This window comes from Hyperolius riggenbachi, chromosome 3 (assembly GCF_040937935.1).
Source record: "Hyperolius riggenbachi isolate aHypRig1 chromosome 3, aHypRig1.pri, whole genome shotgun sequence".
NCBI lineage: Eukaryota > Metazoa > Chordata > Amphibia > Anura > Hyperoliidae > Hyperolius > Hyperolius riggenbachi.
In genome coordinates, this window is record NC_090648.1 from 141,149,266 (window position 1) to 141,164,125 (window position 14,860).

Genomic DNA, 14,860 nt, shown 5'->3' on the forward strand with positions numbered 1-14,860 from the left:
CTGACTGCCATTTGGAGTCGGGAAGGAATTTTTCCCTTTTAAGGCTAATTGGCCATCGCCTTGAAAGGTTTTTCGCCTTCCCCTGGATCAGTGCCCACAAAATAAACATGATCTGGTAGCAGTTTTCCCGCAAATTAAACACAATCTGGCAGCAGTTTCCCTACAAAATAAACATGATCAGTTTCCCCAGAAAATAAACATGATCAGTTTCCCCACAAAATAAATAAGATCTGGCAGCGGTCTCCCCCCTCCCCCCCAAAAATAGACATTATCTGGCGAAAGTTTCCCATGTAATAAACATGATCTGGCAGCAGTTTCCCCACAAATTAAACATGATCTGGCAGCAGTTCTCCCACAAAATAGACATGATCTGGTAGTAGTCCCCCCTTCCCCCCCAAAAAAAAATTAAAATATAAAAATAGACATTATCTGGCGACAGTTTCCCCACAAAATAAACATGATCTGGCAGCAATTTCCCCACAAAGTAGACATGATCTGGCAGCCATTTCCCCACAAAGTAGACATGATCTGGCAGCAGTTCCCCCACAAAATAAACGTGATCTGGCAGTAGTCCCCCATCCCCCAAAAATTGAAAAATATAAAATATAAAAATAGACATTATCTGGTGACAGTTTCCCCATATAATAAACATGATCTGGCAGAAGTTCCCCCACAAAATAAACCTGATCTGGCAGAAGTTCCCCCACAAAATAAACATGATCTGGCAGCAGTTTCCCCACAAAATAAACCTGATCTGGCAGAAGTTCCCCCACAAAATAAACCTGATCTGGCAGAAGTTCCCCCACAAAATAAACATGATCTGGCAGCAGTTTCCCCACAAAATAAACCTGATCTGGCAGAAGTTCCCCCACAAAATAAACCTGATCTGGCAGAAGTTCCCCCACAAAATAAACATGATCTAGCAGCAGTTTCCCCACATAATAAACATGATCTGGCAGCAGTTTCCCCACATAATAAACATGATCTGGCAGCAGTTTCCCCACATAATAAACATGAAAACATTATCTGGCAGCAGTTCCCCCGCCCCCCAAAAAAGACATGATCTGGCAGCAGTTTCCCCACAAAATAAACATGATCTGGCAGCAGTTTCCCCACAAAATAAACATGATCTGGCAGCAGTTTCCTCACAAAATAAACATGATCTGGCAGCAGTTCCCCCCCCCCTCCCCCCCCCCCCCCCCCCCCCAAAAAAAAAATTATAAGAATAGTCATTATCTGGTGACAGTTTCCTCACAAAATAAACATGATGCGGCAGCAGTTTCCCCACAAAATAAACATGAAAACATGATCTGGCAGCAGCTCCCCCCCCCCTCCCCCAAAAATGGAAAAATATAAAATTTAAAAATAGACATTATCTGGCGACAGTTTCCCCACAAAATAAACATGATCTGGCAGCAGTTTCCCCACATAATAAACATGATCTGGCAGCAGTTTCCCCACATAATAAACATGATCTGGCGACAGTCTTCTCACAAAATAAACACCATCTGGCGGCAGTTCCCCTGCACTGCTTCGATCTTCCACCTGTTCACCGTACCACTTACATCTGCCTGCTGCATGCTGATCCTTCATGCCCACCTACTTGCTGCCACCTGCTCTCTGATGACATCAGAAGTCCAGCGACCACGACCAGCGAAACCTTTCAACCGTGTTCCAAGCCAATCACTTTTGTAGATGTTTTAAATTCTCAATAAAATAGGTAAAAATAAAATAAGATTGTAACTTGTGTTTTTTATATGAAAACTCACTGTGGCTCTGGAGCCTGTTTGTACTGTGTGCAGTGTGTGGGTAAAAATGTACAGCACTTATGTGTGCAGTGTGTGGGTAAGTGTACAGTGCCTATGTGTATAGCATGTGGGTAAGTGTACAGTGCCTATGTGTATAGTATGTGGGTAAGTGTACAGTGCCTATGTGTATAGCATGTGGGTAAGTGTACAGTGCCTATGTGTATAGCATGTGGGTAAGTGTACAGTGCCTATGTGTATAGCATGTGGGTAAGTGTAAAGTGCCTATGTGTATAGCATGTGGGTAAGTGTACAGTGCCTATGTGTATAGTATGTGGGTAAGTGTACAGTGCCTATGTGTATAGCATGTGGGTAAGTGTACAGTGCCTATGTGTATAGCATGAGGGTAAGTGTACAGTGCCTATGTGTATAGCATGTGGGTAAGTGTACAGTGCCTATGTGTATAGTATGTGGGTAAGTGTACAGTGCCTATGTGTATAGCATGTGGGTAAGTGTACAGTGCCTATGTGTATAGCATGAGGGTAAGTGTACAGTGCCTATGTGTATAGCATGTGGGTAAGTGTACAGTGCCTATGTGTATAGCATGTGGGTAAGTGTACAGTGCCTATGTGTATAGCATGTGGGTAAGTGTACAGTGCCTATGTGTATAGCATGAGGGTAAGTGTACAGTGCCTATGCGTATAGCATGAGGGTAAGTGTACAGTGCCTATGCGTATAGCATGAGGGTAAGTGTACAGTGCCTATGCGTATAGCATGATGGTAAGTGTACAGTGCCTATGCGTATAGCATGTGGGTAAATGTACGCTGCCTTTGTGTACAGGGTGTGGGTAAGTGTACAGCTGATGTATACAGCATGTGGCTGAGTGTACTGTATGTCAGTATACAGCAGTTGGGTAAGCGTACAACCGCGGCCGGGAGCGCCCTGCACATGACGTAAATAGTGAAGTCATGTGCATGTGCAGAGCACTCCCGGCGAGGTCACACACTGTAGGATGCGCAGCCGGGCAAGCAGAGGCGCAGTGATGCCTGACTCCGGCGACACGGAAGAGGCTGCTGGAGGGGCTCCAGGTATGAAAGGAGGGGGGCAGAGGAGAATGGGGGGCAGTGGGCATCAGGACAGCTCCCCCTACAACCACATGCCTTGATAAAGGGGGACCCTGTGCGGCCCCCAAAACAATTGTTGGATTTCATTGTGGAAACTGGTACAATAAAGTATGTGCTGTAACAAGTGGTGTGCTGACAATCCTTGCAACCAGCTCCCCCTACATGCCTGCTCCCCCCATTTCTCCTAGTGTGCTGGGCTCTGGTATCCTTTAACTGTAAGTGGCATATGGTTTTACAGTGTGTGAAAAAACAGAGTATTTGTTCACAGCACATCAGCAGTAAAACTTCAGTGCATGTGTACAGTGTGCTGATAAATTTAGGTGTGTGTACAGCATACGGGTGAGGGCTCGTCTTCCATTATACAACACAGAGCCGTGTACTGAGCGCGGCTCTGCATTGCACGTGACTTCCAGGAGGGGGGGGGGCGCACTTATGATTCCATACATTATACTGAATGGGGTCATGGGTGCAATTGCCCCGAAATGCAGGTAATCATGTGCTGCGGTTCAGCACTATAGAGACATCAGAGAGTGCAGTCTATGCCCTCTCTGATGTCCCTGCGATCACGTTTCCAATAGCGCGGCTGAAAGCACGCTATATGGAGACGAGCCCTAAGTGTACTGGGCATGTGTACACAAAGCTTCAGTAAGTAGGCAGCACATGGGTGTACAAAGTGTAGGTAACGCCTGAGCACACTTGTGCATTGCTGATTTCTGCAACAAATGTCAGTGTGCGATATGCAAGGATACCAGAAAGGACATAGAAAGCATTCAAAAAACGCACTGCAATGCACATCAACTCACTTCAATATACACGCTTTTTATGATTCATTTATGAGCATTTTTGCTATAATGCATATGTGTGCTCAGACCATAAGTGAACACTGCATGAGTTTACTGAACTTAGGTATGTGTACAGCATGTGGATGTGGATACAGCACATGGTTCAGTGTAGTTTAATATATACCATCTCACAAACATTAGTACACTGCTCACTTTTTTGGAAGAATTTTATTATATTTTTTCGTGGGGCAACTCTGAAGACATGGCATGTTGATACAAGGTACAGTAGTCAGTATACAGATTGTATAACTTGTAAATTTGCTGTCCCATCAAAATAACTCCACACACAGCCATTAATGTCTAAACCACTGGCAGCAAAAGTGAGTACATTTCTAAGGGGAGAATGTCAAAATGATGCCCAAAGTGTGTATATTTTGTGGGCCCACCATGATTTACCATTATTATTTAATATATTTATAAAGTGCCAACATATTATGCAGCACTGGACAATAAATACACACAGTAATACACACAGTAATACAAAGGATGACAGACGTAACAAGGTTATAGGACAATGTTATACAAGGCAAACAAGATACATGATCATGCGATTTTGGGCTGGTTAGGTAGGCCCAGTAATACAAGTACAAGGCAGTCATAGGAAAGGAGCACATGATCATGTAGAATACACTAGGGAAGGGAGGACCCCGCCAAAGGCTTACAGCCTAAGGGGAGGGGAGATGGACACTCTAAGTAGGGCTGTAGAATAAGTATTCAGTAGACTTACTTTTTTTCAACTCTATGAGATAAGATCAAACTAGGGTATAATAGAAGCATAGAGTCAATCAAAAAGCATAGAGTCAGAGTTGAATATAAAATATTTTATTGAGTAAACAAACTTTAAAGAAAGACCTACAGGTTGGCCGGCTCACCAATACCTCACCGACCACTCCTACAGCGCAGACATGTAATGGTGATCACCATATAATCAAACACAGGCCTGTATGATGTCCAACTGCCCAACTGGTGTGCCTCAATAATGTAGCTCCGTATTGAACACCTGGAAATCAGAGTCCAAAAGACAAATCAAACATCACATGCTGGTATTGCAACCGGGCAGTATCAAAGCTAGAAGAAGCACAGTTAACAGTTAGTGTATTGCAGAAACTGTGAGCAGAAAGCCGCGACATGCAGGTCAAAGCTCACATAGCAAAAGCACATGAAGGGTGCAGGCAATGTCACAGTGGCAATTGTGATGCTGGCATACTGTACCCAATCAGTCGAACCGTTAAGGTGTGATGCCTGTGTCTTGCTGTAATCCCGATAGTAAGAGGATCCTGTGGTGATGGGACAATGTTCAGAGGAATGTCCAGCATATGCAGTCCCAAGGCCGGTAACTGCATGCAGCATGGGTTTCATGGCACACTCCGTGTACCGCAGCCCGAGTTGGTTAAATGAGACAAGCCACGATGTAGGAGGAAGTTTACAATGGGTAGACCAGAGTGGAGAAGGTCTGGTGGGTGAGCCGGGAGCCAAAGGTCCAGCAAGCAAGCCAAACAAGCCCGATCTGTTTCGCCGGTACAACTTACAACTTCCTCAAGGGGGTGTGGATAAGTTCAAGGGGGTGTGGATAAGTTCGCATCATCACACATACACTAATCTCTAAAAGCTTCCGAGGACCAATCTGATGCCGCACAGCCCTTAATCTCCTCCCCCACAGCAATACCAGCCAAAGGAGGTTGGACAGGAGGCGGGGCGGCACAGAGATCTGAATTGACCAAGGAAGGATACGAGAAAAAGAAGATTCAGTCAGCTTAGTGTCCACAAGGGGCATCAGCATGGGATCAAATTAAATTGTTAGAGAAGATAAAGTTGATAGTATAAAAAAATACATTGTACTTTTCAGATTATAAATAAGGGCTAATAGCAATATCACCCCTCCTTCTCTAGACAATTTGCAGTTGCCAGTAAAACTTGATTATATATTTACTGTTGAGTATATATTGGGGCTACGGTCCCTTGAAAAAGACCTGGGACGCCTCAGTCCCCCATACAAAGAGGGTAGTCACCGGAATCACACTCGTGCGATGGTAAAACTCACGTGCGATTGACCACCAGCACCAGGGAGTGCAGAATATTTTGAGATAAAAAAGAGGGACACTTAAAGGGAACCCCAGGCGAGAGCGATGTGGATGCTGCCATATTTATTTTCTTTTAAGCAATACCAGATGCCTGCCAGTCCACCTGATCCAGTTTCTCTAATACTTTCAGCCATAGACCCTGAACAAACATATGCATAACAGGTACGTTGAGTTAGGTCTTACTGGATTAGCTATATGCTTGTTCCAGGGTTTTGACTCTACTTATGCCAGAAGATCAGCAGGACGGTCAGGCAACTGGCATTGTTTACAAGGAAATAAATATGGCAGCCACCATATCACTCTCACCTAGGGTTAACTTTAAGCCATGCCTGGCCACACCCCCAACACACACCCTAGTCTTACATACCATAAAGATTTCATAAGAAAAATATGTTGTTTTATAATTCAAACCACACTGGTCCTTTCTATTCTGGTTAATTTGTCATTTGAAAATCAGAAACATATCTATTTAAAAGGGCAGAGGGCGGAAATCGCTGCGGAGGGGGGCTTTGAGGAGCCCCCCTCCCCCCCCCGCTACTCACTAATGGCCGGCGGCGATCAGACCCCCCCAGCAGGACATCCCCCTAGTGGGGAAAAAGGGGGGAAGTCTGATCGCCCTGGTGTAATCCTGATCGGTGCTGCGGGCTGTAGAGCCCACGCAGCACCGATCATTAGAAATGTGCCTGGTCCTTAACCTGCTGGGCGGTCTGGACGAGCTCAGTCCAGTACCGCCGGAGCCTGCCGCTCAGGCCCTGCTGGGCCGATTTGGCTCAAATAAAAAGCAGCACACGCAGCCGGCACTTTGCCAGCCGCGTGTGCTGCCTGATCGCCGCCGCTCTGCGGCGATCCGCCGCGAGCAGCGGCGAAAGAGGGTCCCCCCAGCCGCCTGAGCCCAGTGTAGCCGGAACAAAAAGTTCCGGCCAGCGCTAAGGGCTGGATCGGAGGCGGCTGACGTCAGGACGTCGGCTGACGTCGATGACGTCACTCCGCTCGTCGCTATGGCGACGATGTAAGCAAAACAAGGAAGGCTGCTCATTGCGGCCTTCCTTGTTTATTCTGGGCGCCGGAGGCGATCGGAAGAACGCCTCCGGAGCGCCCTCTAGTGGGCTTTCATGCAGCCAACTTTCAGTTGGCTGCATGAAATAGTTTTTTTTTTATAAAAAAAAAACCCTCCCGCAGCCTCCCTGGCGATCTTAATAGAACGCCAGGCAGGTTAAGTCAAGGGGCAAAAATGAGTTTAACTCACCTGGGGCTTTCCTCAGCCCCCTGCAGCCGATCGGTGCCCTCGCAGCCCCGCTCTGATGCTCCTGGACCCGCCGGCGGCGACTTCCGGTTTCGCCGGAACCGGAAGTTGCCGCCGGCGGGTCCAGGAGCATCAGAGCGGGGCTGCGAGGGCACCGATCGGCTGCAGGGGGCTGAGGAAAGCCCCAGGTGAGTTAAACTCATTTTTGCCCCTTGACTTAAGTATCCCTTTAAGTGGTGCTTCAGGAACCTAGCTGACATTCAGGAGGAAATCGTTGAAAGGCATGAGGGGACCTTGTCTCCACCACTATGCTTGACTGTAGGCAAGACACACTTGTCTTTGTATGCCTCACCTGGTACCTGCCACACATGCTTGTCACCATCTCAACCAAATACGTTTATCTTGGTCTCATCAGACCTCAGGACATGGTTCCAGTAATCCTTAACATGACCATACACTTAAAGATTTGCAGCAGATTCCACCATCAGATAGATTTCTGTCAGATGCCTGTCAAGTTGAATCTGACAGGAATCTATCTGATGTGTGCCACACACTAGGAACAGATTTCCAATAGATTTCAGAATGAAATCTATTGGAAATCTATCTAATGCTGGGCATACATGGTTAGATTATGCGCCGGTATCGAGCCAGCGCGTCACCGCTCGTCCGCGCGGATCGATCCCCGCTTGTCCCCGTGGGTACTTCCTTATTTGTCTTTCGTTTCTACCATTGTCCGCCCGCGGGGATCGAGCGCGGTATCGACCCGCCGCGGTGATCGGACATGTTGAATATTATCAATCGAGCCATCAGCGGCTCGATTGATAATAAAAAACTAACCATGTATGCCCAGCATAAATGCATTATTGGCCCATTAGATCCAATGCAACTGTATGGGCCATAGATCTGCTACCAGCAGCAGATCGACCTACATTTTCCATCCTGTCAGATAGATCAAATCCATTGAAATCGGACACAAATGGCTGAAATCGACCAGCGTATTGGCCTCTTTAGTCTGTTTGTCCTCAGCAAGCTAATTGTGGGCTTTCTTGTGCATCATCTTTAGAAGTAGCTTTCTTCTGGGACGACAGCCACGCAGACCAATTTGATTAATATCCTATATAAACAGCGCTACACAGCCCATGCATAAATTATGAACTTGATGTCCAGTGAAATTTTTTTTAAAGCAAATAAATGAACAGTTCCACTTTCACTATCCGAACACTACGGTGTTCGAGCTTCTAGGCATCAACAGGTCCTGACGAAAAACACAGTGAGCCCCTCCACCACACCCCTTCAGCAGGGAACTCACCGCTATAAGTGACCCTATAGATTATGGTCATACAGCTCTTGTAGGGTAGTTCACAGGTCTCCCTCTACCTTATATCGCTCCTTCTCAGCCACCTCCACTGTCCTCCTTTATGCATGGTTAATTCACCTCAAGAAAACCTAACGCTTCCCATAGTGTAAAACAGTACAGAACTTTATTCATGCTCACACATTTAAAACCAGGAATCAATTTGCATGAGTTTTTTTGCAGGCTCTCCCCTTCTAGTTGGCCTCTGGACTTCTGTCTCGCGTTGTAACACCCAGGACACCAGGACCACAGTGCCAGCTTCTTCCTTGTCAGCACAGCCATCCCGCCATGAGGCAGGGTGAGGCAGTTTCCTGAGGCGGCGAAAGTGTGGGGCGGCGCCTGCCTGGCTATAGGTGGGGGGGGGGGCGCAAAGGTGGAAGAAGGTAGCAGCCAGGAAGGGGGGAGCAGCAGGCACAGCGGTGGGAAAGGCTCCCCCGTCTGCGCACCCCTTTCAGCTAATTGTGCAGCATTTCTATTTGTGTCAGGCAGCGAGTGGGGAAAGCAATGACTCACCTGCTTGCGTTCCACCTCTCACGTCATTTCCTGCAATGCCACTCACTGTACTTCCGTAATACAGTGGACGGCATTGCAGGAAGTGACGTGAGCGGTGGAACGCAGCACCTGGAAGGGAAGCAGGCGAGTCATTGCTTTCCGCTCTTGCTGCATGACACAAATAGAAATGCTGCGCAGTTAGCTGGAGGGGGAGCCCCAGGTGAGGGAGTGGGACCATGCTCCCCACCGCTGTGCCTGCTGCTTCCCCTTCTTGGCTGTTACCCCCTCCAGGCTACCTATACTGGAGGCAATGATACTACCTATATGGGGGGCGGCATCCTCACAAGTTTGCCTCAGGTGGCAAAAAGTCTAGAACTGGCCCTGCTTGTAGGCGTGTAGCTCCACCCTACATGTTTCGTCACCTATAGTGACTCATCAGGGGCCCTGATGTGAGTGTAATCAAAGATATCAAAGGTTGGAGAGTGGCAGATGTGCTGTGGAAGGGCATTCCAGAGGAGGGGAGATGCACTTTTATGTAAATTTGGGGCCTGGCTGGAGTTGTGGTGAATGTATCTTAGCGTCTTTGGGAGATGTGGTAGTGGGAAGCTTTTGGATGGTCCTGAGGCTTCCCAGATCCTCAAGTGCACCACTGCTGTTCAGAACCCTCTTTTTTTGTGTCGCTATGCTCTGATCCCTGTACGAGCTTCCCCATAGTAGATTGAAGCTGAAGGAAAAAAGCTGTGCATGAGCAGCGTCATTCTACTACTCATATACAGTGTAACCGATCCTGTACTGCTCCCTTTCCAAGTCTTCGCTCTGCACCAGAACTGGATTGACCACTCTGCGATCACCTAACGTAGGATGGCGGCCGCAGAGTGGCTTCCTCATTCCTGCAGGAAGCACTGGTGGTGCTTCATTTCGCGATGTGCGGGTTTAGCAGGGAACGATCGCTTGCGCAAGCTCCCGTACCCTGCAGAGGAATGGGGAGACGGCTGTGATCATCCTGCTAGCCCACGATCGGAGCTGGCAGGCTGTAAACAATTAAACAAAATGGCCAAATTAGTTGTACAGCGCTGCGATCTACTGCAGCTCTGTACAGGGGACAGCTCTGTCACTGACGCCTGTGAGAGGGATCACGCTGATTGGATGTCGGGGGGAGGGAGGGAAAATTAAAAAAAAGGAAATTTAATTAAAAAAATTGATTAATTTAATAGATTAGATTAATAAGAATAGATTAAATTAATTTAAAAAAATACTTTGCAGCAGCAATCAGATGCCATCAGCAGAAAGCTCTGTTGTGGCAAGTAAAGGAGGGCAGATTCATTTGGGTGCTAAGTTGTATGGCCCTGCAATTAACACTTAAAGCTGCGCAGTGCCAAATTGTAAAAATATCGCCTGGTCACTAGGGGGCCTCAAGAGGTTAAGATGAAATGGATATATATATATATATATACATATATATATATATACATATATATACACAATATAACTACTAGTGTGTAGATATGGTAACCAAATACTTATTCCCTTTTTTGTTTTATTTGATGTAATTATAGTTTGAAATGAACTAATGGCATTATTCCATCATGCAGCGTGGCAGATGAGACCTCGGAAGTGGTGAAATGCCCAGCCCTCATGTTGGGACAGAGCTCTATTGTGATAGTGTAAAGATTGCCCATACATGACATGGCCGCCTGGACTTCCCTATGCCCGCCCTGTGGGGGCGTAGTGAGGGGCTGGTTGATCTCCGGATTGTTCTAGGTTTAGTAGTAGAGATCTGGGCAGAATAAGGGAGCAGGATGAGTCTGAGCCCGCAGGTGTACTGGGCACAGAGGCACCATGAGCTGTACCTGCGTGTGGAGCTCAGCGATGTGCAGGTAGGTCACCCTAGTACTATACACATAATGCATACCTGATGCTCTTCCATGCTATTACACAGGTATATACTGTGTGTGCTGTGTAAGGTATACAGGACATGTCTGCGGCCATTCCTCCCTCCCTATTGCTGGAACTGCCATGCATGCTTTCTTTCTGGGAACTGTCCCGCTGTGTTTTCTATAAACTTATTGCTTTGCTTCCCGCCCTCCTTCCATTTACAGTCACAGTATTCAAATATCCCTTTTGTCCCAAACAAGTTCCCTAAACAGTGAGCATCTTCTGCCCATCTTTCAGCATGCAGTCTTATGAATGGCAGAATAGCAGCACCTGCTGTGACATGCAAATGATTCAGTGACAACATATCTGTTCAGTCTCTTCCGTTTTCTATTCTGGCTCAGGATCTGTCTTGTCTTGTTTGTGTGTAATTTATAGTGTGCAGAACCTACACTAATTATTTTATGACCTATTTATGCAAATGGTTTTACACAGGTTCATAGCCTTCTGGTAGGAGCTAAAAGAAATGCTGTTTATCATTGCAGCGATGCAGTTCCTGTGTTAGGCCCGGTTCACATTGGGCCAAAAGGATCCGGTGAGCCGATCCGGTCTCTGCTTCACCGGATCCTGATGGCTCAGTCCGTGGCCCGGTCACATAGTGAAAATGGATCTAATCAATGATTGATCGGATCCGTTTTCACTCAGCAAATGCATACCTAATCTTCTGTAGCAGCCGGCGGTAGAGCCTTCCTCCTCTTTCGCTGTGACTACACAGTAGTGTTGTCCGGATCATGAACGATTCGGATCTTTGATCCGAATCTATTTTATGAGTCGATCATCCGAATCATCAAAATGAACGATTCGAATCACAAAAGGGGCGGGGCCAGGAGCGACACGCCCCCTCTCAGCGGGCAGCGGGGTCCTGGAAGCAGAGCAGAGATGGATCGCTCTGTTGGAAGGGAGGCAGCCTTGCAGGGACAGCAGGTAGATGAGAGAGAGGGGACATGGGTGCCACTGCCAGATATGTGTAGAGCACACATACTGGCTATAATTTGCTGCTCATTATAGGCTGTCTGTTCCATAGTGCTGCACAGTGATCACATTGGAAGCTTTTGGCTCAGCACAGCTCAGTAACTTTGCAGACACTGTGATTGAAAGGCAATATAATCCTCCTGCACTCGGCACTAAACAGCTGCACTTATCTTCTGGGAATGCTTTCTTTCACTGTGCGACCTTTTCTTTCAAAGTGTACAGATGAACATATAGGTGAAATATATGTAAAGCATATGACTTCAGCATGTGGGTATTACGTGCAAACATTTCTGCTCTCTGCTCGTCCCTCCTCCCATCTCTGTCCACTCCCTGCCCTCTGTCCATCTTCTCCCCTTCTCTGTGTGTCCACTCCCTCCCCTTCTCCTGTCCACAGACCTGTCCTGCTGTTCATTTCACCCCCGAATGCTTCAGGTAGTAAAATGATCCGAGATTCGGATCAAAGATCCGGATCTCTTCAATGATCCGATTCGAATCATCCGGATCATTGAAAAGATCCGAACTTCCCATCTCTACTACACAGCGCGTCATGTGATTAGTCACATGATGCGTCGTAGTCACATGACGCGGTAGAAGACGGAAGCCTCTACTGCCGGCTGCTACGGAAGATTAGGTATGTATAAACTCTCCCTCACCCACCCGCCCGGCTGCTGCAGCCTCCCCTCACCCTGACGCACTCTGTGCGTTGAGCCGTTACTTTCCCATAGATGAATTTTGTCCTGCAGGAACCAGAATTAGCAGGGGCAGGGCTGGACATTTGTAGGGCCTAATCAGATCAGTAGATTATTGGATAATTTTCAGTATAATTAATCATTACCTTTCTGTATCAGATTATCTCCATGCATAGTGTAGATCCAGTTCAGAGTCACTGCTGTCCTGCATCGGCCGGTGGTTGTTAGGGCTCAGTACCAGCGCTGGACAGGCAGCCCCCACAGAGTCACATCCTAGTGCAGCTGCAACCACACTCACATGCAGGGTTGCGGTTCTCTGCCGCTAGGTAACGTCAGCACTTGACATGTGGTGTCGCTGCAGCTGCATTTAAATTGAACCCAAATGGCACTCGTAGGCAGCAGTCTGGAGGCTGAACTGCCTGACAAGCGCATAGTTCAGCCCTCTGTCTGAGGCCTGGAACCCACTACAAATCGCTAGCGCAATTGATGGCGTTTTTAATAAGTGATTTGTAAGCGATTTCATGACCGTTTTCCTGCGCTTTTAGGATTGATTTTGAAAAGTGTAAGCTTTTTGCCAGCGATTGTGTAGCGATTTGCGATTTTAATTCTGATTGGTCCTTTCAATGTATCAATTTTATTTACAGTTTGCAATCGCACTCAAATCGCTATGTGTAGTGATTCATGAGCGATTTGCCATAGCTTCAGTACATTACATTGAAGCGCAAACGCTGCTGCATGTCCTGCGATTGTGATTTTGCTAATCGCAATCGCTACTGTGGAATTTGTTACATTTCTTTACATTGGCAGAGCATTTAAGGAAAGCGCTAGCGATTCAAAGCGCTCCCTAAACGCTCAAAAAAATTGCTCTAGTGGGTTCTAGCCCTGAAAGAGGCCTTAATTCACCTGACAGTTCTGTGCACGAGTTCAAACAGATATGTCTCTCAGAAACAGCCCAGTGATGCCCAGGATACCAGAGCTGAAATAAGCCAGAGAAACGAGCAGAGCGGGCATATACTGTGACCTAACCTGATGCCTACTGCTCCCCTGTTCTCTGCCCCACTAGCTACCTAAATGCCCCTCTGGCAGCCACTTCCAGGTCGTCGGAGTTGGGCACTACTGCGCAGGTGCTGGCCGGGCTGCGCATGTCCTACAGCACGCGCCCATGGCCGGGAGCTCTCTGCGTATACGTATGACATAATATGCATGCGCAGAGCGCTCCCGGCCATGGGCGTGCTGTACGCAGTAGTGCCAGACTCTGAGTCGGTGACCCGGAAGAGGCAGCCGGAGGGGCATTTAGGTAGATAGCGGGGCAGAAAGGAGAGGGTGGGTAGGCATCAGGTCAGGTCACAGTATAAACCTGCTCACCCTGTTTCTCTAGCTTATTTCGGCTCTGGTATCCTATTTAACCCTCCTGACGGTCTACTAGAAACCGCCAGGGGGCAGCGCAGCACTATTTTTTTATTTATTTTTTAAATTTTATTTATTTTAAATCATGTAGTGAGCCTAGGGCTCGCTTCATGATAGCCGATGTACAGCGGCATCCCCCCGCCCGCTTCAATTGCCTCCAGCAATCTTTGATCAGGAGATCCCGTTCAAAGAACGTCACCGACGTCATGACGTCTAAGGGCGTTCCGAACCACCTCTCAGCGCTGATTGGCCAGGCAGCGCACAGGGTCTGGGGGGGAGGGGGGCGTGGCGATCGAGCGCGGAGCGGCGGCAATCGGAATGCACACGCAGCTAGCAAAGTGCAAACTGCGTGTTGCGAAAAAAAAGTGAGCAAATCGGCCCAGCAGGGCCTGAGAAATCCTCCTGTGCTGCATAGCCCGAGCTCAGCTCTGGCTTACCGCCAGGAAGGTTAAAAAAGTGTACCTGGACTCTTGCACAGGACAGAAGGACAACAGAGAGACATCCTCAGTTTATGAAACCACCGGCTCTGACTCCTCGACTCTGACTACTTAACGTAGTCTAATTTTTACAAAGGCTATGGATTTGGTTCAAAAAACATCAGACTATCTGACTCCTAATTTTATTGAAACCACCGACTCCTGGTACCCAAAATTGTTCTGACTCTTCTCCACAGCCCTGGAAAAATGCACCCTGTATGTATTTATAGAGTTTAGCCTGTTTAATTCCCTCTCATTTGTGTCTAATCCTAGGTTGTAAATTGATCTCTCTCCTGTGTCACATGACTGCCATGGCAGAGATGTCAGATAAGCCCATTCGAAAGCATAGGATGTTAACAATATGCCTGCTTCCATGAATCAGGAAGTAGAAACAGTGCAGATTTATTCTGGGATTTGTATCAGCTGTAACAAAGAAATGTTTTGTTTTTTTTTAAAGGTTATTATTCGGTTGCGTATCTTTTAGAGCAGAGAGGATGTTCTG

At 47.3% G+C, this 14,860-nt stretch overlaps 1 protein-coding gene across 1 annotated transcript in view; it reads left to right on the plus strand.

Moving 5' to 3' along the window:
- Positions 1-10,626: 10,626 nt before the first annotated feature.
- Positions 10,627-14,860, plus strand: part of HACD3 (3-hydroxyacyl-CoA dehydratase 3) — a 54,478-nt gene continuing 50,244 nt past the window's right edge. The window contains exon 1 of the mRNA XM_068275004.1: positions 10,627-10,759. Within this exon, the coding sequence (XP_068131105.1) occupies positions 10,682-10,759 (78 nt within the window). The 5' untranslated portion in view covers positions 10,627-10,681. The remainder of the gene's footprint in view (positions 10,760-14,860) is intronic.